This window comes from Triplophysa dalaica, chromosome 20, assembly GCF_015846415.1.
Source record: "Triplophysa dalaica isolate WHDGS20190420 chromosome 20, ASM1584641v1, whole genome shotgun sequence".
In the NCBI taxonomy this organism is placed as follows: domain Eukaryota; kingdom Metazoa; phylum Chordata; class Actinopteri; order Cypriniformes; family Nemacheilidae; genus Triplophysa; species Triplophysa dalaica.
Genome location: NC_079561.1, coordinates 14,245,297 through 14,273,268, shown reverse-complemented (window position 1 = coordinate 14,273,268; position 27,972 = coordinate 14,245,297). Strand labels below are relative to the sequence as shown.

Sequence of the window (27,972 nt, the reverse complement as noted above, 5' to 3'; positions counted from 1 at the left end):
CAGAAATGTTTGGCATCAGTTGGATTTTGCATGTATTTAAGAGACTGTGGTTTTCAGTTTTAATACTAAACATGGGATCCCAATACAGGCTCCACCACAAGATTATTTTAAGTGTGTGTTCATAACTACAGTGTAGTTCTGTGTTTATGCTATATTATTTAGTTTCAGAGTCATATTGTGTAGTAACTATAAATAGTCATAATATTCATGAAATACTGCATTTGACTCAGGTTGCCACTTGATGATGTAATTTCCTGTTTGCCTTCTAATCTCCAAACATCCGGAGCAGGAAGTAGGGAGTTTCCTGTTGCTTACGTGTTGTTGCTAATGGTCACCTGGCATGTATACTGAAATGTGTGGGTTTCTCATTGAAACACTTCTGATGAGTTGTATATCGCATTGTCTTGATTGTATATCTAATTTGGTGCATTTTGATTTGGAGGTCATCTGCAGATATGCAATCCCAGAAGGCTTTGCTTTGAGTTTAGTGTCATCCGAGAAAGAAAGTACTGTAAGGATTCTGTTTGAGAACAGTGACTTTGATTTGATTTCATATTTTGCCTTATAAGGTAATAGTCAATAGCTCAGTATTAAGAGCATTGCGTCAACAATGCAAGGTTGTGGGTTCAATCCAAGGGGATTGCACATACAAATGTATAGAATAATGCAATGTAAGTCACTTTGGATAAAAGTGTCTGCAAAATGCATAAATGTAAATGTTAACTACTACTTTCACAATAAGAAAAGTGACGTCACAACATAATGACCTAAGTAACACAAACAACTATGTTAACCCGTGTGCCCTAAATTGGTGTGTTAAAGTGCTTACAACACATACAAATCCAGTTAATTTATGTTGCATTGGATCATATGTCATGCATTTGTATAAGAAGCATGTGTCTGTGTATGCACTGTATACATAAGATAACAAAAACTGAAGTGTGATGGGACACTACTGTCAACAAGCAACGTCCTTCGGATGAGACGTTAAACCGAGGTACTGACCCTCTGTGGTCATTAACAATCCTTTGAATAAGAGTAGGGGTGTAAGCTCGGCATCCTGGACAAATTTGCCCATTCGCCTCTATACATCAAGGCCTCCTAATCATCCCCAAATGTATTTATTGGCTTCGCAACTGTCTCCTCTCCACCAATAAGCTGGTGTGGTGTGGGCATTCTGGCACAATATGGCTTCCGTCGCATCATCCAGGTGGATGCTGCACATTGGTGGAGCTTGAGGAGATTCCCCCCTTCCATGTAAAGTGGTTTGAGTACCCAGTAAAGCGCTTTATAAATGTAACAAATTATTATAATTGTTATTAAATATTGTAATCAGAGGAAGTGTGAATGACTCCTGTAGGGACTTTCCTCAAGTGATCAGTAGTTATTGAAACAATACCCCGGTTATACACAAAGACAATGTTTTGCACCTCACAATTGCACCGATTTCCTCTGGTGATGTGTGTGTGTGAGGTAATGAAGGTGTCGACTTCTTTTGAGTAAAGGTCAACCAGACGTCTCTTATTCCTCCTATTACGCTATGTGTGTGAATTTAAAACATTAGATCTCACCAGAAGTTTAAATATCTCAATATTTGTCTCAGACCATTTTCAGACCTATTTCTGTGCGTGTAACCTCTTTTAAAGTGACCCAATTGAACAGTGTGTGTAGAGAGAGAGGATAATGGTTCACCCTTGGCTGTTCTCTCTTTTTCTTAACCCCTTCCTTTCCCTCCAACTCACTTTATTTCTTTCAAACTCTCTTTGTTTTTTCATTGATATCTTTAATGTGTGATGCCTGCAGCATTAACTGATCCAGTTACTGGCTTTACATCATGTGTCAGTCTGTCTGTGTGTGTGCGTCTTGTGATGGGATGGTACATCAGCAGAAAGATCATCAGACTCTGTCTCTCTCTCTCTCGCTCTGATCTCTCTCTCACTCTCTGATCTCATAGAGGTGTGGATGCTGTGGAGCGCTCAGCTTGACTTTGAGACTCAATCTCAAGCTGTGTATAAGGTGGTGCAGAAGACAAAATCCATGGTCATGGAATTACACTTACAAAGGATTTTACTGCCAATAATACTGTGTCAACCAATTCAGAGGTCAGGACACAGTAGAAAAACTGCTTGAAGGTGAGTCAATGTGCGTTATTAATTAAAGACTGTGTAATAAAGCTTCTTCAGATGAATGCAACGTATGCATTCATAATATAAATTGTTGTATTGGTTAGGATCCCAAACAAACTGTGTTATGTTAAATATCAACGTTTGTGTGTTTTATGCCTGCGTGTCAATGATCTGTTTTAGTTAGGTTTACACTAAAAACTCAAATAATGAGCCAATAGACAAAACGTATTCACTATACATTTTCTGACATGTGCAAATATATTTACATGTTTTAAGAATGTTTAAATAGTGTGTGTTTATTAGGAATTTTCTGGTGTGAGCTGGACAAATGTGGACATTTTTAGTGTATGTAGCATTATGTTTATATTTTCATCTCAGTTTTTGTTTTAATGTTGAAAAGGTAAACCATTAGAAACATAATGAAGTTATTATATGAGTGTGCAAATGTGCTACGTGTTTGAATCTGATTTTAGCTTTGTTTACATTTGGTAAAATTAAAAACTGTTGTTAATGTTTAAAATACAGGTTTTTCTTAGCTCTTTCAAAATCGGTGACTTCCACTTCCAAGATAGTTTTTCATTGGTTTAAGAGGTTGCTTTTAATGTCGTAGTTGATTTCTTGTTTCCTTGTCAGGACATTTGGTCTCCAGAATGTAGGCAAAAGCTGAAACACACGCACACGTATTTCTATGTTGCTTTCTATGTTCGTCAGAGGAAGGCCATTTCCACCTCCTGTTGACCGCTCACCCAGCATGATGATCTGAGTCCAAACCGCACTTCCTACATCCCCCTATGCACAGAGAGAGAGAGAGAGAGAGAGAGAGAGAGAGAGAGCTAGCTAAATAGGACATACCATACATTTATATTGTTTTATTTAAAATAACATATTTTCTTATTTTTAGAAAAAAATATTTAATTTATTAAAGTATTCGTATGACACACATCAGCTAAGAAGTCCATTACTTACGACAAACACAAATTATTTATATAATTAACATATAGTCAATTACATGATGTTTAACAACATTCATAGTAGCTCCAATCCTCAAATATGATAAAACTGGAAGTGCTGGTACAATACCAATGGATTGCATTTAATGAAAAGTGTCCATTCTGAAACAAAAGTTTGTAAGTGTATGTGCGTTTTTGTGTGCGTGTCTGTGTTGTGTGGCTTTTTCACATTATGTTTGGGGTATTGGGGTCAGGCGACATTTACATCAAACAAAAACATACACACAAATCATCATTAATTTTTATACTTGCAGACGTTCAAATTATGAAAAAATCAGAATTACATAGGTCACTATCAGGGCTGGGAAGATTACTTCTAAAATGTATTTCACTGCAGATTAAAAAATACATGCTTCACAAAGTAATCGTATTTCGTTAGATTACACAAATTTTGTAACTTCATCTAAATACATTACAATACTAATAATACAAATCAAAGGGATTACCAAAAAGAGGAATTGGCTTTCCTCTGCATATTATTTTACAACAACATTACTTTTACATTTTTCCCTCATTGGACATTATGGTACACAATTGTGACTGTATGTCTCACAATTTTAAGAAAAGAAGTCATAAACCCACAATTCTGAGGAAAAAGTAAGCACTGTGATACAAAAGTTGCAATTACCTAAAAATTACTTAAAAAGAAACTCACAAAGAACTATCACAAAACATTAAACCAGTCGTTGATCAGTCAAGTAACAACAGAAAATAAAATATTTATATATATCTTTTAATGTGGCAATTTGTATAAATTCGGTCAGTCTGTGGAGTATATGTAAACTTCTGTTTTGTGAAATAGCTTACTCAGGACAGTAATAAATAAAGATAACATGCAATTTTTATGAAACTAGATCACTGGTATTTTGTATAAATAATTCAGTTTATATTAATATTTAAATGAAATAAATGACATTAAAATTCCAAGTAATCACTTTGGTAATTGAAAAGTCTTTTCGGATGTTACTTAAATTTGAATAATTTGAAATACAGTTACTCAAATTTTGTATTTTAAATACATAACCAAGTTAAATGTATTTCGTTACACAGCCATGATTGCTCCCCCATTAAAAAAACACTCGTGAGTTCCAGATATTTGAAGTGAAATTGAAGAATGAACTTGTGTTATGCATTTCATACAAATCTGGCCAAAACAAAGTTAACTTTAAGTAAAAAAACAAGTAGTTCAAAACAGCACACTTTTCCGGAAAGTTTACTCTAGCTTCCATTGGACATGTGGGCATGAAGCACAGATTACCTTAAATATATTATAGTTTTAAATTAATATTACAATAACATTTTCAATCTCACCCATCGCAATTCAGCATTCACAACTAATTTTATTATTACCTTCATTATTTAACCTTTAAAAATTAAATAAAATGTAAAGCTGTTATTGTTAATTTTATATAAAATACTGTATATACTTTGAATTAGGTTTATTAAAACATCTCCAAATATCACTGGATAAATATACACACCTTACAATTTCCAAATGTTGGAATGGTAAAACAGCAAGATTAAAAACTATAAGGTTGCAAGTTAGATTCTCAGGCTGACAGGTTTTTTTAAATATACACAACACAATTTTGGTAAAATACCACAATTTGATATTATGATTTTTAATCCCGCACTTTAGACATTGATGCAGATTTAAGTAATCTTTGAAAAGAAAACTACATTCAAAAACTTTACAGTCAAAAACTTTAAGCTTCCCGAAGATGTCAATTACAGTATACCTACACACTAAGAATTGCTGGGTTAGAAAATAACCCAACCTTAACCCAGCTGCTGGGTAACTATGGGACAGAACACGCGCTGGGTTATTTTGACCCAAGTGCTGGGTTGAACCATTTGACCCAAAATGCTGGGTTGTTTCTTTGACCCAACTAGGGGGTCGGGTTAACTGTGTTTCTGGGTTAACATAACCTAAACATTGGGTTATATGTTGTCTCATTGCCTTGCTACTTTTATATTTACCAATAAAAATAAATATTCTCAAGGGAATGTAAAATTATTATAATTTTTCTGTAATACAATTACACAAAACAAATGCAATTGTAAATATGCATTTTTATTAAATTTATTTCTTTACATTTATTGAATGGGTGCAATTGTCATACATTTCATCCAACACCTGCTACAGACACATAAAAACAAGTTTTTGTAGATCAGTTTCTTTAAAAACACAAAACTAGGTGAATTAGGCACTGTAGATTCCTATTCTATATGTCAACATTGCAGCATTAGAACACTCAAAAATATATTATTGGCACATGAGAATCAGTCCAAACAGTGTGCCATTAAAACTAAACCAAACAAAGACTCCAAACAACAGACAATACATGTGACAACTTAAAGCATGTTACAAGTGTCCAGAAAAAACTGTTGTCCTCAAAAACTTCCCACATTAAGACTCATGTCCATCAATACGATAAACTGCATGCTGGAGAAATTCCTAAGTAGGAAGAGTCTGCTTAGTTAACATCAAGCACAGAAAAGGACTTGAAACAGATCAACTGAGCAACAAGTCAGTTTCAATGGCGTGTCCCGAAACAATGGTGAAGGTCTGGTATGTCGTTGCTGCCTCGTCCCAAAGGCACAAAATGTGCAGATTACATCACTGGTCTCAGCGTTTTGAAAGTATTCCACCATGAAAGTCCCCACCTGTTAAATATATGACAGTTAGTCTTAAAACATAACTAACATTTAAGTTAAAATGCATTTAATGAACAAACACAGAGGCCTTATAAAAATGCTAATTTTAGAAGAAAACTTCAAACTTCACTTTTAGTAATTTACTTCATTCACTACATTCATACAGTATATCATTTACTTCTGAGGATATACATATATCACACAGTGATGGGCAAAACTATTAGAACACTAGTATTTTTACCAGCTGGAAAATGGTATAAAAGTCAGTTATTTCTATCGTTTGCTGTCGTGTGTCAGAAGGAAATTTCTGTTTAATTTTCCAAACATTATTCTTGTCATTTGTTGTTTTAATTAGTGAGATTAAGAGGCTGAGCTTTTAGCTAATGCAGCTAACGGTAACGTTACCTGAGGGAAAAAAAGCGTGAAAATGCTAAATTTTAAATTAATGCTAGTTGGTTGGATCCGGCACGTCACAGACACTTGAAAAAATATCCCCTTAGATTAAGTTTTGTATGAAATTATCTAATTCTGACTAAACATTACAAAGCCATACAGTAGGCAAACAGTAACCGAACTATACCATGTATTTCTGACCTAAGGCTAGTTCATACATTTCCATGAGGATTTAACGTGAAGGATAAAAACCTTTTAAAGTAAAAATATGCACACGTACACACATATATATAACATAACGATAAAGCGATTGTTAAGGACTTTTTTGTATAACAATTAGCATGCTAAACTGCTAAATTACTTAACGTTAATCAATCACAGAATAAAACACTTCCTCCGCACAGCGACAGATCAAGTACTGCATTAAACAGTAAAATCAGTGTGCACTTACCACAAGTTATTAAAAATAATCATATTATCATATTAATTTACCTTATAAAATCAGCTTGCTGTGATGTGCGTTTCCGTCTTACAATGAGACGCGTGAAGGATCCAGAAGGTTCGATGAAGTGGAAAAATGAACAAACCGGTTGGGTCAAAATAACCCAACCCAGCTGTTCAGTGGTGAAATAACCCCTACAGTCCATTTGACCCAGCATGAGCAACCCAACTGTGTGTTTACAGTACCTCAAACAACCCAAAATTATGACCCAGCACAAATAACCCAAAAATGTGTTTACAGAAATAACCCAGCATTTTTTAGAGTGTATGTTCAGCCTTTTAGATCTTTTCATTTTGTCCAATAGCGAAAACAAAAAATAACTTTGCTTAAAGTTTATCGAGACCTTGACTTTACCCTACAGATTTGCTGTGGGTAAATCCACTTACTGGGTTGATCTGCACAGCTGGAATAACAAACCATGTATCAACAAAAACACACAAAAACATCAAGACACACAAAGGCACATGCCACACACGGATTAATCTGACATCATATCTCAGCTCATTTGGATCGTGATGTAAATGTAGTTGAGGATATAATCATGTGTGCAAACTACAACAAACAAGTATTTAGCTCAATTGTGAGAGTGATGGTTAGTCTGCCCATGAGCAGCTACTGTGGTGTTTACCCTTGCTCTCTCTCTCTTTCTCTATCCGTTAGAGAGTGAGTGACCAAGTGGTTTATTAATGGTGCTCTTTTGTGTGGCCCGTCCCGCTTCTCATATCCCCACTGCCAGGCCAGCCACTGAGCTGTTGTCATAACAACAGCTGTCTTCCTTGCAACCCACAGCCCCCCACCCCAATTGTGTGTGTGTGTGTGTGTGCGCGCTGTGGTTTTCTTTCCTATACTCACTATATGAGTTAGGAGTATACATTTTTTTTCAAAATCCCAACAGATTTAGTTAATTTCACTTAGTAATAAGTAACAAGTGATTCTTCACATAAAACGTGTACCCAAAATTCTTCCCAAAATTGAGCTTAATTAATATACATACAACATTTTAAAAGGTCCTAATCCCCGCGATCACATTTTTCAACCTTTAGTAAGTGTGTAAGGTTGCTGTTAGAGCATAAATAATACCTGCAAAAAAAGGAAGAGGAAGAGCTGCTGGAGTAGTGTTTGGTTATCAGAGATTCTAAACATTTGATTGAGCTGCATGCTCAACTACTTTCACTTTCATCACAGTCATACAGCTGGTAATAATAATTCAGCTACACACATTCTAAGATAACCAACGGTCAAATAACAGCTTCCATGACTTTAACATCGGCTGTGAAAGCTGTTCTGCTTAAAACACTGATATTGTGTCTGTGTGCGCATACCACTTACCACTTTTATGAATCGTCCAATGAAGTCCTGCTTGCAAAAGTCTCATGGTCAATCTGCTTGTTTTATTATCCAAATTAGGTCCAATATATAAAGGCAAAACTAACGCTTCTGTTATTAGTGTTAATTAATATAACCGATCTGACGCCATTCAGTCACAAAAGATTGAGAGCATTTCAGAAAAAGGGCCTTTATATGTATACCAGAAGAAATCCCGTTGTTTTGTTAGAGGAGGGACAGTGGTGAGCAATAGACTTGAAATATGGGAAATATTACGTTTTTTTTTTTTTTAGAAACATGACCATCCATTGTTAAACACCCAAAAAAACATAAGCCTCAAAAACAGCAAAAGACTGGCTATTTAAATCTAAAGACATAAATTTTACAAAGTTGAACATTAGAATTAGTTCTGACCAGTATTGTTGACCACACATATATCAAAGTAAATAATGTGCATCGAAATGAGCACATTCTAATTTTCATATATACATTCAAAATCTGTTAAACCCAAAAGAAGATATTTTGAGAGTTAAGGCTTGCAAACCACCACACCAATATGCCACGGTATACCGTCTAAAGTCATTCTTATATCTTTACGTAAAGACAGTTCAATTCAGGGCTATGTCCTCATGTCATAGCAAGCTAATTGGTTGGGTAAAAGGATGCATTTGTTGTGTGAAATCTTATCCTCTTCCTGTTAAAGCCGGGTTTCTGTTGAGTTAGTTTGAGTGATGAGGGATTAGACTTCAGCATTCAACTGTGAAACTGTGAATGGCCCTGCATTTGTGTGTGTGCGGCATTCTAACATAAACTATGAAAGCCAGTTATCAGTTATTGATGGATTAAAGTCACACACACACACACATTTATTTACATATATGTCTGACAATGTGACAAATCTGGATTATTGTCGGTGTAAAATTGTGAAGTGGTTCTGTGAGGTTTTTCATGAGACTTGTTTGTGTTTGAAAGAAAAAGAGAGAGAGAGAGAGAGAGAGAGATGGGCTGCATGCTAGAGCCGAGAGGTGCTTTAATTTGGGTCATTGGATATGAATAGCCTTGTCGATTGAGAATTGAGAAACTGCATGGCCACTGTTGGTTCTACCAGTGCTCATTAAAATGTCTTATTACTCTCAGACTTGCTCATCTTATTATGTTAAATGTGTTTGAAGTGCGAGTGTGTTTTAGTGCTGAAGTCATTTAGGTGAAACACTTGTACCAGCTTGAACCTATTCTGTTTCTTCCTCAGTATGTCTCTCTTCAGCTGAGGCCAAATCTAAAATAACTACTTATTTTACACATACTGTATTAATAACCACAGTGAATGTTACTCAATCTTTGCGTAGATGTTTTCAGTGGGTGACAACAAATGCATGTTTGTTGGTTTATTTTCTTAAGGAATTGTTTTTAAACTGTAGTTTTTTATTTGTTAGTTTGTTACTAGCTTAATTGGTCTGGTTGTTTAACGCGCTTGTTTGTTTGTTTGTTTAATTTTTTTAATTCCGAAGCTGGTTAGTTTATTAATTCACTACACAGATTTTTATGAGCTGATTATTTGCTGTGGTTTGTTCTTCCATGTTCTTGCTTGTTTGTTTGTTCTCCTTACTGGTTAGTGAATTAGCTAGTTAATTAGCTAGCTAATTCATGTATTTGATAATATGTCAGTTAATTTTTATTGTTTGTTTATTCATAAGTGGGATCCTTTGTTTGTTCATCATTTAATCTGTTTGTGGGTTCATTCTTTTGTTTTGTAGGTAATTAGTCAGTTACCTACTAAAACAACTAAATGAAAAGTCTAAATGAAATCAAACGACTTTCATCTTTAGTGCTAATGTGCAATGAGCAATGTGAGATTTAATCAGGCTCATTAAGATATTGAAAAAATCTATATCTAAAAGTGTTTGATGAAGTAACGGTGGTGCATTGTTGTTGAAGGCGGGTTGGGCAGGTCTTGTTTGGGAATGGGGGGTGTAGTCTTTATCAGGCTGTTCTAGGCTATTGATTAGACCTGAACCCCCTGCTTCATTCTCATAGATGTATGAGAGGGTCACTCACTGTGAACCTGCTGACTAACATGAGATAATCACAATATGCTATCTTCTCTCTCTCTCTTTCTCTCTCTCTCTCTCTCTCTCTCTCTCTCTCTTACTTCAAATCATCATTGGCTGCTAACATAAACATTATTTTTAAAGGCATATTTAAATGTGTAGAAATCAACATGGCACCATAAAGAAAATGAACAAAATATACATGGAAAGGGTTGACAGGAGGTTAGAGAGACGATAAGAGAAAAGTTCTGTGGAAGTAGAGCTTGTCATTTGTTGCAGTCAGAGAGGGAGGAGCCACAGGGAGGGAGATTTGGGAAACTGAGAGGGAGAAATCCAGGACTGCTCAGTTAGTGAGTGACAAGGAGGTCGAACGGACTGTTTTACTGAAGCTCAGCAGTTATGTGTGTGTGACCCGAGGATTTACTGAATGTGTGTATGTGTTTGTGTGTGTGTGTGCTGTGCAGATATTCTTACTATCACCCTCACGCAGACGTATCTGTCCCGGGAGTCTCGGTGAGAATGTAAATTGAATTGAAGGATTAGAGGAAAGTGTGTTTTGTCTGTGTTTGTGTGTGTGGGGCACTTGTCTGGAATACTAAGTGGATATGTGATCAAATCTGGATGTAACTGAAATGCCTACAGGTAAGAAAATATGCTTACTAAACGTTCTAACACAAGTCCTCAGAAGTGCTTTGTTGTTATTTCAGTGTGTGCATTTTATTTATCTGGACAAACTGGTAATGTTTGTATGTGCAGACTCAAAAAATGTATCTTCATGACTTATAATGTCAGAGTAGCTTTTGGAAACTATTTCAAAATTTACTTTGCATGTGAGAATGTTTGTGTGTGTTTGTGGGAAGATTTGGATGTCAGGACTGGTGTGTTTAAAGCGCTTCAGCTTTGCTGTTAGGGAGCTCTCTGTTTAACAAAATCAACTGCTTGTGTTTTGGCAAGTTGTGAATGAGTGTTTATTTGGTTTTCTTTATTCTGGCAAGCTTTTAATCAAGTGTGTCTAACAGAAGATGCTGTCATATACAACCCATTAACTGAATGAAAGGTTTGTCGTAGACATGTGTGTTTGGGTTTATTTAGCTATAGTATGGTTATAAGCTTGACCAATGAATGTAAGTTAAATCTGACAAAGGTAAAAACAGTTAATAAAATTGTTTTCAAATATTTTTTTAACGGTCTGGGTTATATTGTCATCATATATTTTTTTTGTTTCTATAGACGTCTTTTGTAATAAGAGCATCTTTAGATAATTTTCTATCATACTGTCTTATTTTGAACTGTCGCTCCCCCACCCCTGACCTAAATTAGTCCCCCATGGGTTGAGGGTTTTGGGGATAATAACAGTTCAGAGTCTGCTTTAGACAATACCAGCACCCCCTCAGGACATCTGTCCCTAAAGCTACACCCCCCCAGGACACAACCCAGCTGGAGACAGATAGCAAGACTGAGACCTTTAAGTGTGTGTTAAGGACGGGATTGAAAATTAAGAACAAAACCTGTCAGAACATATTTGCAGAAAACAATTACAAGTTCGCTAGTTGCAAACCTTTAAAAGGAACACACCATAATCTTCATGAACAGTATCTACCTCTGCTGAGAACTAGCATTTTTGAGAATACTTTTTACAAATAAAATTTGTTTCCCATATGTGTTCGAAGATATGTGACATATGTAAAGGTCAGGTTTGGGTTTCTTTGAACCAAATCCGTCTCAGTGAAATCTAATCGGTGGGCAGCACTGGGGCAGTGGGTCACATACAGACCTTTACCCCTGTGTGGCATGCACCGGTGTTTGTGTGTATCCGTGTCTCGATTCAATGTCATATCCTACCCTTGGTGTGTAGGATTCTTATGAAACTTTTTACAACCCTGTCTGTAATTGGTTGTTATAAATATGTAATTACAGCATTGTCTTTAAACATACATACCTATTATACATGCGTCATAAAGTATGTGTGCAATACCACTGTGGTCTGGGAATAAAAACACCCACTCACAGAGACAAGAGTCAAAGCCTCAGACAGGGTAAATGTAGTTCAGATACGAGAGCACCGCTGTGCAGATGACTGCATACATCATTAGAGAAACTCTGATCTTTGATCAACCATCCATCAAGAGAATGTGTGCATAGGTCTTTGTCCCGTATGGAAGCTTGGCGGTTGATAAATTGATATTTAGGATTTTCCTTGGACTGCTGTCAGAGTATCTTTTGTAGTTTGGGATACACATTAAAGTGAAGCCATTTTTGAGGACCAGGGTTGGGGAAGAAACTCTGTTGACTTGTATGACTAAAAGCAACTATCATCCGACCATGACAAAGAATCAACCCCATAGTGAATTGCGGAAAAAAAATAACATCTTAGCAACCGCCCACTACACCTTTGAATTGTGGCAGCGATTTATGCACCAGCAAGAACCACTTATTATATTTTCTCAGAAATCCCAACTTTTGCAGAATTCAACTTCTTACACTAAAACAACCAGAACACTGTGGAATCATTTGGGTTGATCTGCTGACTAAAAATGAGTGATAATGGGCTGGTCTGATTGCAGGAAATGGGCAGCAAGGAAGTGCTTTTTATAGAGATGTGATTACCCGGAGTCATTATAGGTTTGATTGTAAGATAAGAAAACAACAAGGTTTTTTCTCAGGATCTTCTGTAGTGAAGTAGAGCAGAGGCTTGGAGTTGTTTTGGGAATATTTTCGGCCCGTTATGAATCCATTACAGACATTCCAGCTCTGCTGAAGCTGTGGTGAAGTTCCAACATGTTTCCTGGGACCAGAATAGAGCTTGTGCTCCCACAAGCGTGTGTGCCGTTCTCGTGCAGCCATGGCTGAGAGAATTAATCCCATTGGTTATGGACACGCTGGTCTTCACAAAAAAACACATCGTCATGGAGATATCAATACTGTGAGAGCGTTGTTTGATTTTGTATGTGTGCATTTTCAGTGATCAGAGTTCCCTTAAAGCAAAAGTGACATATCATCCGTATAAAGTATTCATGTTTACATAAATTTGAACAGCAGTCTTTATTTGTAATGACATTTCTGTGTAATTTTGGGTATAAAGAACAGCAGAATAATGAACTGCAGTAAAAGGTCATTTTTTAAAAGCATGTATGAACCGCAGGCATATAATGCATGTAAACAAAAAAACATTATTGAAGCAAATGTGGGCAGTAATTTGCATTGTGACGTGTTCTTTCATACCTCAGATGATAATGAGACTTTTGCATTGAATGCACCATTAAACATATAGTTTTCCACACATGGTTTGGGCGACAACAACGTAAACAAATGTTAAGGGGCCCAAACTTAACTATTGGTGGACCTACGCGAACAATCAATAACTGTTGAGGAGTTTTAATGTAATTAAACACAATTCATATATGATAAAATATTCCTATAAATTAAACTTAAAATAAAATGTCATATGAAAACCAAACACAAACACAAAGACTGGGCTATCAAATGAGAAGTCTTTCACACAAAAGAAAAAAATACATTTTTAAACTTGCAGCCAAAAGCACAACTGTATAAATATATCTGTGAATTAATTTTATATTTTCAAGACCCAACAGAGTTGCACTATAAATTAGTTCATATAGTAGCTTTGTATGAAGAACGAAGGAAATATTAAGTCTGCGATCCCAGTGAAACTTTCATATACTCAAAAAAGGTGCTTCAAAGGCTTTTTGATGCCATCGAAGAACCTTTTGGCTCCATAAAGAACCTTTAACATCTGAATTATAAAAAGTATGAAAGTAAGAAAGAGATGTTTTTTCAAAGAACCTTTGGCTAAATGGTCCTTTGTGGAACCAAAAATGGTTCTTCTATGGCATCGTTGTGAAGAACCTTTTAAGCACCTTTTTTTGTGATGCATGCAGGGGCGCCATGTTTAAGTTTTGTTGAGCTTTAGCAAAAGGAGATTAGCTGTGAATAATGACATAAAAACAGTCCAAGAATATTTTTCTCAGCAGAGCATAGTTCACTGCCCAACCCTGAGGAAAGAATACACAAACCTCAAGAGCTCACATTCTCTGCAGGTGGACATGTGTGTTGTAACACCACTTTCAGTTTGATCTTTATGTACACTTCACACTAGATTAATATGTCAATAATATCGATTGCACACTTTACAAACACATAAATTGTATACATATCTGATATACGACAACTGAGAGACTATTGCAGGCCAGTAGTCTTTTACACCTGTGTTTAAATATTTGACCTACGTCTGTGATACTAATGGAAACAAATATTGAGTTTCCAATTAAAGTTTCCATGATTACTGCACTACATTTAATTCTTCTTTGCATCCAAAGTCTCCCTTCACAACCTTTAAATTTTATTTATTTTCTTTGACATTAATACTCATGATTATAATATAAACCACAATGCATCATAATAATTGTTTAGGCCTAGTTAGACATTTACTAGATTATTTTTGTGAATTATTATGCATGATCACTATGCAGTGTGTGTGGGGTTAGAATCTGTTTACTGTGCTAAGCTACACAAAGTCTGCAGATATATAGCAGACAGACCACCGATTATAACTCACACTGCACAGATTATTTCCATTTGTGTATTTATCGTTGTGCCTGCTGGGTGGGAACATGTGTTTGTGTCGTTTTGTCTTTGTCCGTGGTGTTTTCTTAGGGTTAGGAATTTGAAATAACCTCAAGTAATGACTTCTATAAGTCATTTCAGATAGTCCGTGCTACATACATACATAAAATTCAATTCTGAATCTTCTCCCATTGCTGCACTAGAAATTTCTGGTTATACTATGTTTAGGATGGACAGAAATAAAGGTAAAGGAGGAGGACTTTTAATTTATGTCTAAGAGTCCATTAAATGCCATCAAATTGAGTGGTCACATAGTTCTGAATTGGAATATGTTGGTTTTAAAGTCTTATTTGTCTTCAGAAATGTATTTTTATATTGTTTGTTTATAAAGACCACCATCAGCCAAAAACAGTTTTTAAAAAAGATTTTTACAAACTTCTTCAGGAATGTGACCAAAATAAAGAACAATTAGTATTGGACAAATTTAATATAAATTGGGATAACAAATCAGATAGGAAAAAATTAAAGGAGGTAGTAAGCAAATTAGATTTCACACAGTTAGAGAAAGGGCCAACAAGAGTGACTAGCTCATCTCAGACACAAATTGATTTGATGTTTACAAATAGACCGGAATGAATTGCAAATTCATAAACAAATTTAACAGTTATATCTGATCATAATACACTATTTGTTAGGAAACTCACAAAAAAAGCAAAAGCAAAAATCTAATTGCCACAGAATTCCTAAAAATGAAATGAATAACTTTCAAAATGCCATGTGGCAAATTGATTGTCTAACCTCTTGCACAATTACAATATTCTGAACCGTAGCTATTTGTTTATTCAACTATTAATAAAAGTAAATTCTCCTTTACTAAGTTAATAATAAACATAAACATGTAAATGTTTTATCATGCCTTATTGATGCTCTCTGGCAACAAATGAAAGAGCGAGATTTAGCTCTGAAGAGAGCAGTTAAAACTGGTCACAAAGTGTATACATTTCAGTAAGTATAATTTTACATCCTTAAGAAATAAAGTAGTAAGGAATTTGAGAAAGCCGAAAGCTGATCTTTTATCATATCAATTAAAGATGCACAGGGAAATGGGTAGGTAATCTGGAAAAATCTTAATATGCTAATTGAAAACAAAACCCAGAAACAAAGGATATGGAACTCAAAATTGTGGAGTTAAAATTCAGGACCAGGAAAAGATAGCAAATGTTTTCTGTGTGTTTCAAAAGCAAAGGACATATACGGCATGGATATAACACTTTTACAATCAAATAAGGTTACGTTACATCTGAATAATCTCATTATCAAGCAAAATATTTTCCCTGATCCTTAGAATTTAGATATTATTACTCCAGTATTAAAGGGTGGTGATAAATAATTTGTAGAAAACTAAAGACCTGGGTAGAAAAACTACTGATTTACCTTTGGATAACATGAAAATACCATGGCATTCAGGGGCGTCGCAACCGTGGGGGATGTGGGTGTTTTAACACCCACACTTTTCCCGGTGAAAGGGTTAAACACCCGCACTTTTTTTGCAGTTTTTCAGCAGTTTTTACAAAACGCCTTACAGCAGTCACTCCAGCGTTTCTCTGTCCGCTCTGTGTCTGCGCTCGATGCGGCTGCTTCCTCTCCTCTCCCCTCCCACTCAATCAGAACACCGGCTTTGAGTGTGACCGGATGATGATTGGCTGTTCTGCCTTAAGTCCCGCCTCTCTTGGTGTGTTAGATTTATCGGTTAGCTCGTGCTGAAGAGGCGGGAACGGTAATGGTTATTTACGTCTTTCTTTTCCAGCGACTTTGAATGAGTGTTTATGCTTTCAAAGTTTTTAAATAACCTTGATATGTGTTTGGGGAGATGTTCTGTTTATGTTTTGTTGATATGTCGAGTGTTTTCTGAATTATATTTAGTTTTTAGACTAATGCTAATTGGAAATTGGGATATTGTTCAGAAATAGCTAAATTGGGTTATTTATGTGGCATGCAATGTATAAAGTAACTGTGATGAAGAAGGCAGGGAATTGACGAGGAGGAGGGACAAATTGTCCTTGTTAAGCACTGTATTTATGGGTTTATTGATTTTGATATTTTGAACATTGCTTTTTTTGTTTAGCTGAATACTTTTGTGGATACTTACCTATTATGTTTGATTGTACCTGTTGAAGAACTATGAACGAAAAGTGTATATTATTTTAATGTTTAAAAACAGAAAATTGTTACATTATTTATACCACCAGAGAAAAAGCTTTGCGTGGGCGTTTTTTTATATCTCCCCTTTTTAAGGTGCAAGTAAGCAAACTTTAGCGGTCACAGTCCTGTCAGACCAATGTCACTATCAAGCTTTCCACTGTCTTCCCCCCTGTGATTATTAAAGTTTTTCTGATTCATTAGCAAGGTTGTGTATTTTCACAACAGAGTTTTGACTTATTTTCTGTGTGTTCCGAATGTGTTTTTATACTTTACTAGTATCACACATTTAAATGGGAAGCTTTTTATATCTTGTATGTTATACCTTTTGTACCTTTCTGTCATTACGTTCAAGGTTTTCATTGTTTACAAACAAAACACATCCATCCCCCGCACTTTTGAAAAGCTTGCTACGCCCCTGATGGCATTCAATGCAATTTGGCTTTCATTCCATTCAATTGAAACAGCTATTTGTTATTTTATTGAAAACTTTAAATCTGAGTGTAGTAGAGTAGGCGGGGCGAGACCGTGGTTCGAGTCCGGTGAGTAATTGTGAATTAGTGCCAGCTGTGCGCACACCGGCCTCGAATCACGTAGGAGATTGGGAGCATATAAAGGAACGAGCGACCGGACCGTCGAAGAGAGAGGACCGGGCCCGAACTTTTGTTATGTTTGTATTTATATTTATATTATGTTTGTATTTGTATTTATATTATGTTTTGTTCGCCGGCGGTCGTCCGTGAGGGGCCGCCGGCTGTTATATTACTTTATTAAATGTTTAAATGTTTGCCGGTTCCCGCCTCCTTCCTTCCCTTTTATGTAGATTTGTTACACTGAGATAGATGATCGTAGAGTAATTGGAGCATTTTTTCTACATCTAAAGAAGACCTTTGATAAAGTAAATCATAAGGTACTTGACTCAAAGTTATACTTTTTTTTACTTCTCTAGTGAAGCCATTTAATGGTTTAATTCAAATATAACGAATAGGAAGCAACAAGTACATGTTGGTAATGGTAAATCAGATTATCTTAATCATAAAACAGGAGTCCCTCAAGGATCAATTTGGGGTCCTATTTTGTTTAGTATGTATATTAACGATTTGCCTTTGGTTTGCCCATCTGAAAAATATCCAAAATGAATGCTGTTGATATGGATCTATATGTGCATGCAAATAGCAAACAGCAAGCTGCAAGTAAGATAACTGAAGAATTGGTTAATGTCTCTGATTGGTTGAAGGTCTCCTGTTTACATCTGAACACAACTAAGACTGTCCCACAGTGTCCCACTACCCTGATGTATGCATTAATGGTGTTAAGGCCAAGGTTGCGTCTGATTTTAAATATCTTGAGATCATTTTAGATTTTCAAATTACATTTCAAAAACAAGCCAAAAAGGTGGGCAATGCTATGAAATTTAACTTGGCTAATTTACATACAGTACATACAGCATACAGTATAAAACCTAATCTGACAATTATTTTTAGTTGGTCACAATCAAGTGCAGCAGTTTCAAAACCCATTAAATCTCTTTATTAATGGTCACTTAAAATACTTGATCAGAAGTCTGTTAGCTACCACTACTGTAACATAGTACAGAAATAGAATTTGTTACGTTTTAATAATTTTATTTACAGAACGGTACTGTTGATTGATAAGTACTGTCCCTTATAAAAAAAAATAATAATTTTGTAAGGTCTTTATAGACCTCTAAACACATTATATATACATATATATACATTTATATATATTATACATATAAATGCACAGTATACTATATTGCATTTCTGTCATAAAACTACACACTGGTCTAACCACGTTATCATCTGCAGAGCAACACCTAGAACACCCTGTTGTGACTGACTTTTGCATCTCTCTCTTTTTCAGAAAAACTAAAGTCTGTCCAATAAAAAACCCACAATGGTCGACCTCTAATGTGTTTCGACCATGTTTAGGTTTAACCGTTACACATAGGCCTCAGGAAACACTTTGAGGAATGACTGTGAGTTTGTATTTAAAACGTTTATTGACATCCAGCCAAATATACAGTATATACACACATATGACTTCAGACCAAAGTTTTAGGCTTTCCTAAAAATCTCCATATTGTAAACTGTAAAAGCTCTGTGGTCAAAGGACACCCGGACTGAACTCCTTCAACCCTCTGAAAGAGTGAGTTTGTGTGTGTAACTGTAAAACGTGCACCATTCATTTGAGCTGCTGGGGGGGAACTGTTTGATGCTGTGTGATGGATTGTGTTTTTTTAACAGACGGTAAAAAGCAGTGTGTGTGCGAGAGGGTGAGAGAGGTCTTTGTCTTTCAGTCTGCTCTGAATTATGTCATGTTTGAGTCGCTCAGCAGTAGCACTCAGAGGGGGGAAGACGGGGGCTTTATCTTCCTTATAAACCCCACCCCAACACTCTTACCCTCTTCTAAGATAATTCACTGTGAAGAATGGATGTGAGCGTGTGTGTCACACAGCAGTATTGTGGTTTAAAGAGAAGAGTGGGAAGTACTTTCATTCATGACATGACGATATAAACCTCAAGAATATGGTAAGTGTGTAACTAATTTCACAGTATTTGTACCACAGACATGAGTCATACCTATAATGACGTGATGTGGGCCATTGTTACGTTGAGGAGAGGTGGTCAAATACTTTATGGGTGAAAATTAGATGTTTGCCTGTCAATTAAACAGGAAATACAATCCTATATAGTTACATAGAGGGTGGGACCTATGCCAAGTACGGCTCATATTGGGAAAGAGGGTTGGTGGACAATGTAAGCAACAATGTGACAACATCTGAGTCCAATTTATAACATAGATAAAACATAACTTATCACTACATTTTGTTGCAGAGATATAAGAAAACTGGTTTCAGGGTGGTAGAAATAAATGTTATTATATTGCCATATAAAACTATACTTTTGGAGTTCAAAGAGTAAATTTAACAACAGCAAAAAAACTGGGTATCAGATTTAACTGTAATTTAAGATGGTGAAACACACAGAATTTTTTGCTAAATAAACTGAAAGATTAGCGCTCTAATGGGTTTGGTTGCAAAGATCAAAGTGAACATAATCTTATACAAATGTCTTCCCTGTTGAAAAGACCAGCATTCATTTCCATATTGGACTAAGCTGGTGTATGCTCTGTTTGGTGCTGTTTTTTTGGTGTTTGTTTGTATGTCTGCATATGCACGTATGAACACATGCATGTACGAGTTTGTACACACATGGTCATCGGTCGGAGTCAAACTCAGCTGTTTTTAAACAGGGTGTGTCACTGACCCTGGGAGTGTGACACAATGCTTGTGGGATCATGAACAAACAAATGTAGTTCCAGTCATGTGATCTTTGCAGTTTCCCTGGAACAGGGAAGTGTTCAACACTATACAAATAGTGTTCAACACTATACAAATGAACACAAGCACAAGTTTCAGTATGTGGGTTCATACTATGTATGTCCCCACAGCTTCTTGTGCATACTTATCATGGATTAAGAGCTGATGTCCGAGTTTGACACATGTGCAGTACAAATGCGTATGTGTGCTGTACCAGACTGTCAGAGGACAGCGCTGAGTCGCATCATTCACAGACCCACTGTAAATAAAATGATAGAGGAAGTCATTCACCATTGCAAACAATTCAAGCAAGCAGCAAGACAACAAGAACAACAACCAAACCATATGGAGAAGGAAATGCTGCTTAGATGCTGTTCTTGGTTTCAGCGTGTTGGTTTTGTATCATTCTTCTTTGGCAACGGCACACTGCACACTTTCTATGTGTGCACTTTTCTCGCGCATGCACTGTTGTACGTGTCACGTCCACACAGTCTCCGAAAAATGGGCTGCACGCAGACAGGGTGTGCAGACGACCGCGGAATCTCCTGAGGATGAAATTTACGTCATGCAGGCGGGCCGCGTAGACGGATGGACCATACCTGCTACTTTAGTAAAAGCCCCATAGTGCTATTTTTGCTGCTACAGTACGTCTTTTTGTAAGACGCTAAGAAAGTAGAGATTGTCACGTGGTATAGTTGCCGAAATGAAATTTGTCAAGCCCTTGAAAGTCACTTAACCCCAGGTGGCTCATGGATACTGAAGTTAAAATATGTGTCCTAAGATCTCTTTGAATTGTTGTGATTTCTAAATGAATACTTTTTATGAAATGTCTGCTTTGTGATTATTTTCGTACTCATACATTGCCTAATATACCTATAGCGTGTTTTGCCTTTGTGTGGTATTCATTTTAAGAAGGCCAGTGTTTGTGAACAGTTGTAACATCAAACTACTTGAAGTATAGTTTATTTTAAGTATCGTTTAAATAAAAATGACTTTTCCACATGCAACCTAGATAATTTTTTTCCCATTGTGAAACAAAGATAGTGAATTACCTATTCTTTTATATACTATAATGAAAGAGAATAGAGACTGAGGTTGTAAATTTAATGGTTTGTTAGTGCCCCTAGAATTGTGTGGGAGAGTATTAATGCATCTTTTATACTACTGAAAATTAATAAACTAAAAATATGCTAGAAATTTATAGTATAGCAAAAATAACTAAATATTTTTCTACATGAACCTAATGTTCCAAATATGGTAAGATGCGTTGCATTTCCGTCACACACTTGCAGTTTTCAACCAATCACTACGCAATGGTTAAATGGTAACCTTAAATCGTGTATACACATTGCATTACATCTAAAACAAACTATAATTTTCGTTTTTGGCCATGTCATATGAGTCATTTAAAGTACCTTAAAGAGAGGCATTCTGTGAGGATGTTGGCACAGTCTCTGCATTTTGTGAATGTGTTTATATCCCTCCTTTGACTCACAACCCGGTTCAAAATTTGCACATCTTCAAAGCTGTTAATCATGTTTTGATGCCCATTAACATTCTATTGTGGAAAAGTACAGCTTGTCTGTATTCTTATTTCCTTACCGGAATTCTGTTTTTACCACCACACAACTATGTCATAACCCCCAGTAAAAGTCTGCTGGGTCCCAGTGAGAAATTCATGTTTGGAGAAGGAGATCACCTTACAATGGGCCTGAGACAATCACACTACTGTTTCCATTGGATATCCATCAATCGAATCATTTCAAACACATGCTGGTTGTCATGCTGGCACAGTAAACTATCCAATCACATACACCTTTATGTGCCCCCTGAGTTACTCCTCTATTTTGGTTTGCTTGATTTTCACAGAGATCAAATTGTATACATACGGCAATCAAAATGCACATATGTGTTTGATTGTGACATTGCCTTTGTAGGTGGTAAGAGTCTTACCCTTGTTAGTTAGGTGAAAAGTGTTCAGTGTGTTAGTCCGGCATGCACAGGAAAGAGCCAGTCACAGGTAACCTCAGACAGGCCTGACCCAATCAAGTGGCTTTTCTATGGAGCCATGGATGATATAAACGTCTCGTCTTAAATGAGTAATAATGGTTATTACTTACAACTGGCAACTGAGTAAAAGATATTTGGCAGACGGGGGGACAGAAGGAAATTCTTTCAATTCCCTGTATTCTTTCTCTGAGGCTTTGTTTTCCAAATGCAATTACTTGTTGCATTATAGTGCCTTCACTGGTGCAATTTTAATCTAACTGTAATCTAAAACTTCCCTTTGTCCCATATGTGTATTATCCCTTATCCCATTATTTTTTACCTAGGTAACCGAGCCATCGTGTCAATGGAGGGGGGAAATTGCCATGACACAGTGAGTTTATTGTGTGTGCACACCTGTGCAAGTGTGTGTGTGGAGAGGGTGCGTCTAAATGGATGGTCTTACACTGTTGTGTCAGAGAAAATAGACTGTGTGAGTCAAAAGCCACACACGTGTTCACAAACAGAGAGAGAGAGAGAGTTAAAAGGCCAGCACTGGAATAGAGAGCCTATAATGAGCAGATTAACATGTAATGGAGATATTTTACTCTCCGAGTGAAATGAAAGGAAACTCTGTGCATCTGTATGCGTGTATGTGAGTGTGTGTGTGTGTGTGTGTTCCATTGAAAATTCAGTTGGAGTGATGTGGTGATTGTCAAATGATGGCCTGTTTAAAACAGAGTTTCTGCAGATCACTAGTGATCGCTTCTGTCCATCATTACCTGTGCACTTTGAGGTCGAGCCAACGTAATATCTCAGAAATTTGTAGCTATTTTATGTCGTAGCTAATTATTTTTTATTTAATACAGTCACATTCTTATGTATTTGAATGATATACCTCCACTTTACATTTACAACCACAGCAATGCACTAAACACCATTGAAAACAACCCCAGCAACCACGACCACACATTTCTAGTGGCATGTTGTGCACAGGAAAACTTAAAGTGATAAAAAATGCTAATTTTGTCATCATTTGTTTACCCTCATGTCATCTCATACCTGTTTAAATGTTTGTTATGATGAACACAGAGAAAGATATTTGGAAAAATGTTAGCAATTTTCCATTATTTGACATCATTGACTGCCATTGTAGGAAAAATTAAATGGTAGTCAAAGGTGCCCCAGAACTATTTGTGTCCCTAAATTCTTCAAAATATCTCACTTTGTGTTCAACAGCACAACAAAATATGCAATATTTATTTCCTACTATTGTAGTGGATGATGTCACAGAACTGAAAATTTCTAAATGATGTAAATCATAAATGATGACATAATTTTTATTTTTGGGTGAGCTATCCCTTTATTTAACTGCTGTTGTTAATGTTAGTGTTGTTTAATGTTAGATTTTAGATTTAGGTCAAGGACAGACAGTGATGGGCTGCAGGATAAAATATGTTAAAGCTGAGCTTTTCTCCAAGCACTTAGAGAGAGATAAAAATAGATCGCACACATAAGCATTATTGTCTTAAAGACAAACCAGAAATTGTTGTGAATGAGTTTATGTATATATTACCACACATAGGAATGGGAAAGATTGTGTGCGGTTTCTCCGGATGTTTTTGTGTGTTTTTTCATCACCCCCTCGAGATGTCCAAATCCATAATTGCAGTGGGGTGAGCTCTAATTGTTTTGTAGGTTCAAAATGTTTCCAATGTCCTTTCAAAAACAAATGTTTCAAGTTAAATGCTGGTTTAGCTCGATCAACAGCATTTGTGGCATATTCCCACATCAAATAATTTGGTCCCTCAATTTTTACAAACAAACAAAAACATGTATAAAGGGATCATATAACACAGCTAATATGAATATTATGGTTTGATTTAGATGTAATGTGATATGAATACACGATTTAATGTTAAAAAACGCTGTATTTTCCACACACCGTGCATGTTTGTATCTCCTCTTTGCCCCGCCTCTCTGAAACGCGCTGATTTTTTACAAAGCTCGTCGCTCTGAAAAGCGAGGTGTGCTATGATTGGCCAGATAGCCAGTCCATAGTTATTGGTCGAATACTGCAAGAGTGTAAGGGAAACCACTCTTACCGCTTACCACATCATGTTACCAAGCAATTGTACTGACAGACCGGTGATAAAATGTCATCGTGACTTACTTATATCCAGGGGCGTAGTTTATGGGGGGGGGATGGGGGGGAGGTGACCCCCCCAATATTCAAATCCATCAGTTACAACCCCTCCAATATTTCAACATGAAAATCATATTAGATCAAATAAAAAATATGTAGAATTACTTTATTTTGTGAAAATAATTTTGTTCCTAATCAAATTAGACAAAAAATTCTCCCCCTCCATTGAACCGATTGGTAACGCCCAACCAATGAGTCGCACTTTCACCAAAACAACGCGAGTGGTGTTTGTATGGGAGAGCACACGGGTAACTTAACATACGCCAAAAATGAAGAGAAGCGCTTCACAGCGGACTATATTTAACTGCTGGTCAGAGAGGGATGCAAAAAATAATAAAGCATTTACTGAGAATGAGGTATGAGAATATTGTGTAATAATAGCTAAGTTCATACCATATATATTAGCTAGCTAATCCATTGCAGTGTATTTAGCTATAACTACCATCTGTTTTGCTAGTTCATTTTTCAATAGTGTCTGTAATTATCAATGACAAAAGTATTCACATTGATGTTTGTTTTCTTCCTAAAATAATCTGACTTTTTAACGAATTGGATGAATGAATAATTTATGTGTCTCACTCATTAAAACAGTGAATCGCTGCCTACTGCGCTTCAATACTTAATTTCTTTCTTTTTATAATCTCTTCTGTTAGAATTTTATGAATGAAGATTATACACGAATTTCATAACCTTATGAGGTGTATAAGCTCTTAACAAGTTTTTTTAACAGATTCGAGGTAAATATAGCAGATAGATAGATAGATAGAAATAAATTATCCAATAACAATACACATTAAAAAATAAAAATAAAATAACAGGCAGCATACAACCCCAGATAGCACACGTACGTCTGCAAGATGTCTGTTAAAGATCACTTAGTCTGGAAAGTATCTGCTGTTTACTAACATCTGATAGACATCTATAAGATGTCAGTTTAACATTCATTCTAAATCATTACATCTTAAAGACATCTTCTAACAGGAAACGTCCTAAAGACCTATTGCAGATGAGCAAACACTCTAAAAAAATACGTCTTCCAGATGTAAACACACACATCAAATAGACGTCTCCGTGATGTTCGTGTGCTATCTGGGACGTTCAACCCCCCCAATGTTCAAACCAAATCTACGCCCTTGCTTATATCAATTCGACCCCGAATCTGATACGGAAAATTAAGATGATCAAGTCAATATATCAACTGTTCCAGCTCGACTTGAGCAGGATGTAAAGGATTGGTAAGGTTTTATAAAAACATATTATGTTAAATAGTTAAAAACTATAGCTAACTGTTTTACCTTTTATATACGACGTTCTAAACACTATAAACAAACAATCATAAACATCTTACAGAGTTTGTGTGAGATAGAGACAAGCTAGCATTACAGCAGGGAATGGTAACAATAAATAACCTAAGCGCTTTTAACCTTCTTGATCAACCAGTTTTATGCCACGTCTCGTCGCGACTCAACAAAGACAATAAACCCAAAATAAATACTAAATTAAATGACATTATAAACACGACATTTATCGCCGCTAGTTGGAACATTATTACAAATTTTAACAAAAAGATGACAAACTCAACCTGCGTTAGTCCGTAACAAAGTCTTTTACAATGAAAATATACTTACAGGCCTATGAATCAGAAGTTCCAGTGAAGTTGTAATTGTTGAAATGGCCCCACTTTTTAACCAAAGCTTTCGCGCATAGTCGGTCTAAATCTCTCTCCCACGATCGTGAAGTAATCATTGGTACTTGTACTTTTATGGAACAGTGTTGTAAATGAAATGTAACCGTCTTTTTTAGTTTAGTTTAGTCTCATCTTTTGGCATCACAAACAAAGATTATTTTCGCAATAAAACATACAGCGTCTCCGCGACATGGCTGCGGCGGTGACGATACAATGAGATTTACAAGTATGCCCATGTTACTTGCGTCTACATTTGGGCGGTCTTAGTCAAATGCTACCATGAACTGACGTAGATGGGTGGGGGTGTGGTTACACGAGGCGTTTCAGGCAGGTCTGGGTTCGCTTTGAGATAGAATGCATCTTTTGTTCCGACACTTTAATTTTAGCAATTTTGCGTATCTAATACATGCATGGGCAACTTATAACACACCAAAGACACAGAAAAACACATATTCGAGCCGTATGACCCCTTAAATGTTAAATGCGTTTTCTTTGTATTATAAGTTCTTGTCTGACCATCTCCGTGTAAAGTTACATTCGAACTTCATTGTCATGATGACCTAAAGCGAATATACATAGTTACTTTCATAGCATATATAGGATAACAATATACACAAGGACACCGGAAAAGGGCTGGCGTAGCACATTTTAATGCTCTGTAAGTGCTTTAACAAAGCTACAAGCTTAGATTTATGTCTGATTTTTCTCTTAAAAACATTGATAAGTTTGGTTTCTTTGGTTATTAATATGTAAGCAAAAACGCACAAATGGCTGTGCCTTATAGTGAATAAGTCATGGCTAAAGGGTGTTGTTAGGCACAAATGAAAAGCTTCAACTTGTGTTGACTAGCCAATGTGTACTACTCTATATCCACCTTTGTCTCTTTCAGAAGATTATCTATTCTCTCCTGATGTTTTACCGCCATTACCGGAGGTCCCTGTCGGAGGGGCGGTCCTAAGCCAGGTGTGCGGCCCCATCAGAAACTCTGCCCTGAGGTATTGCTCCTCGCAAGCATGACTCCACGCACAACAATGACCGACCTGTCAGCTACGGTTCCACATCTTCATCCACCTCCTCCCGGGACAGCCACTGCTCCCTGGGGGGAAGGCCGGTATTAGGCTCCACCCCTGAGCGCGATCGAGATTCTGGGGCAATCCGACTTGAGCTGGTGCCGGCCCGTCAGCTAGAGGAGGAGGAGACAGGAAGACAGACACCTACACCGGTCATTCAGGGGGATGCAGATGTTCAGTCACCGGAAGGCCGTAAAGTCCAGTATGTGGACCGAGTTGTGCAGGAAATTCTTGACACGGAAAAAACCTACGTCCAGGACCTTCGCAGTATAGTCCAGGTGAGGTGAATAGGAAGCATGGAGTAACAATTCGCAATGTTCTTCTGTACTCTACTACAAAATGGTTACTACAAAATGTTCTTCACAGTGATGCCATACAAGACTTCCCCAAAGAACCATTTACTAATAGGTTCTTATAAATATCATCACTTTATTACTTCTTCAGATGTTAGAAGGTTCAATATGGAACAAATCAGCCCAAACATTCTTCTATGGCATCGTGAAGCACCTTTTTCAAGAATGTATAGCATTTGATTTATTGCCTTATGGAAATTAGCTGCAAGCCAGGTCTATTAAAGGACAACTCATGTGAAAAATGAACCTAGGGGTAATTAACACTTCATTACCGAGTTGATCGTTCTCTGGGATGCGTTTTCATGAAAATTGAATGTAAAGAGTTTTATCTCTAAAAACAGATTAGCTTATAGCACTAGTATATGGGGCACAGAGTAAGTAAAATTAAATTGATAGTTAATACCACTAATAAGGCTCAAAGTAGCTCTACATCCCTACATGCAAACCGAAGCATTGAGAACTTTGCAAGTGTACAAACAGT

The 27,972-nt window shown here is 36.5% G+C and overlaps 1 protein-coding gene across 1 annotated transcript in view; it reads left to right on the top strand.

The window, feature by feature from the left end:
- Positions 1–10,424: 10,424 nt before the first annotated feature.
- Positions 10,425–27,972, top strand: part of LOC130409112 (pleckstrin homology domain-containing family G member 1) — a 38,273-nt gene continuing 20,725 nt past the window's right edge. Inside the window, 3 exon segments of the mRNA XM_056732775.1 lie at positions 10,425–10,705; positions 26,958–27,081; positions 27,083–27,416. Of these exon segments, the coding sequence (XP_056588753.1) occupies positions 10,696–10,705; positions 26,958–27,081; positions 27,083–27,416 (468 nt within the window). The 5' untranslated portion in view covers positions 10,425–10,695.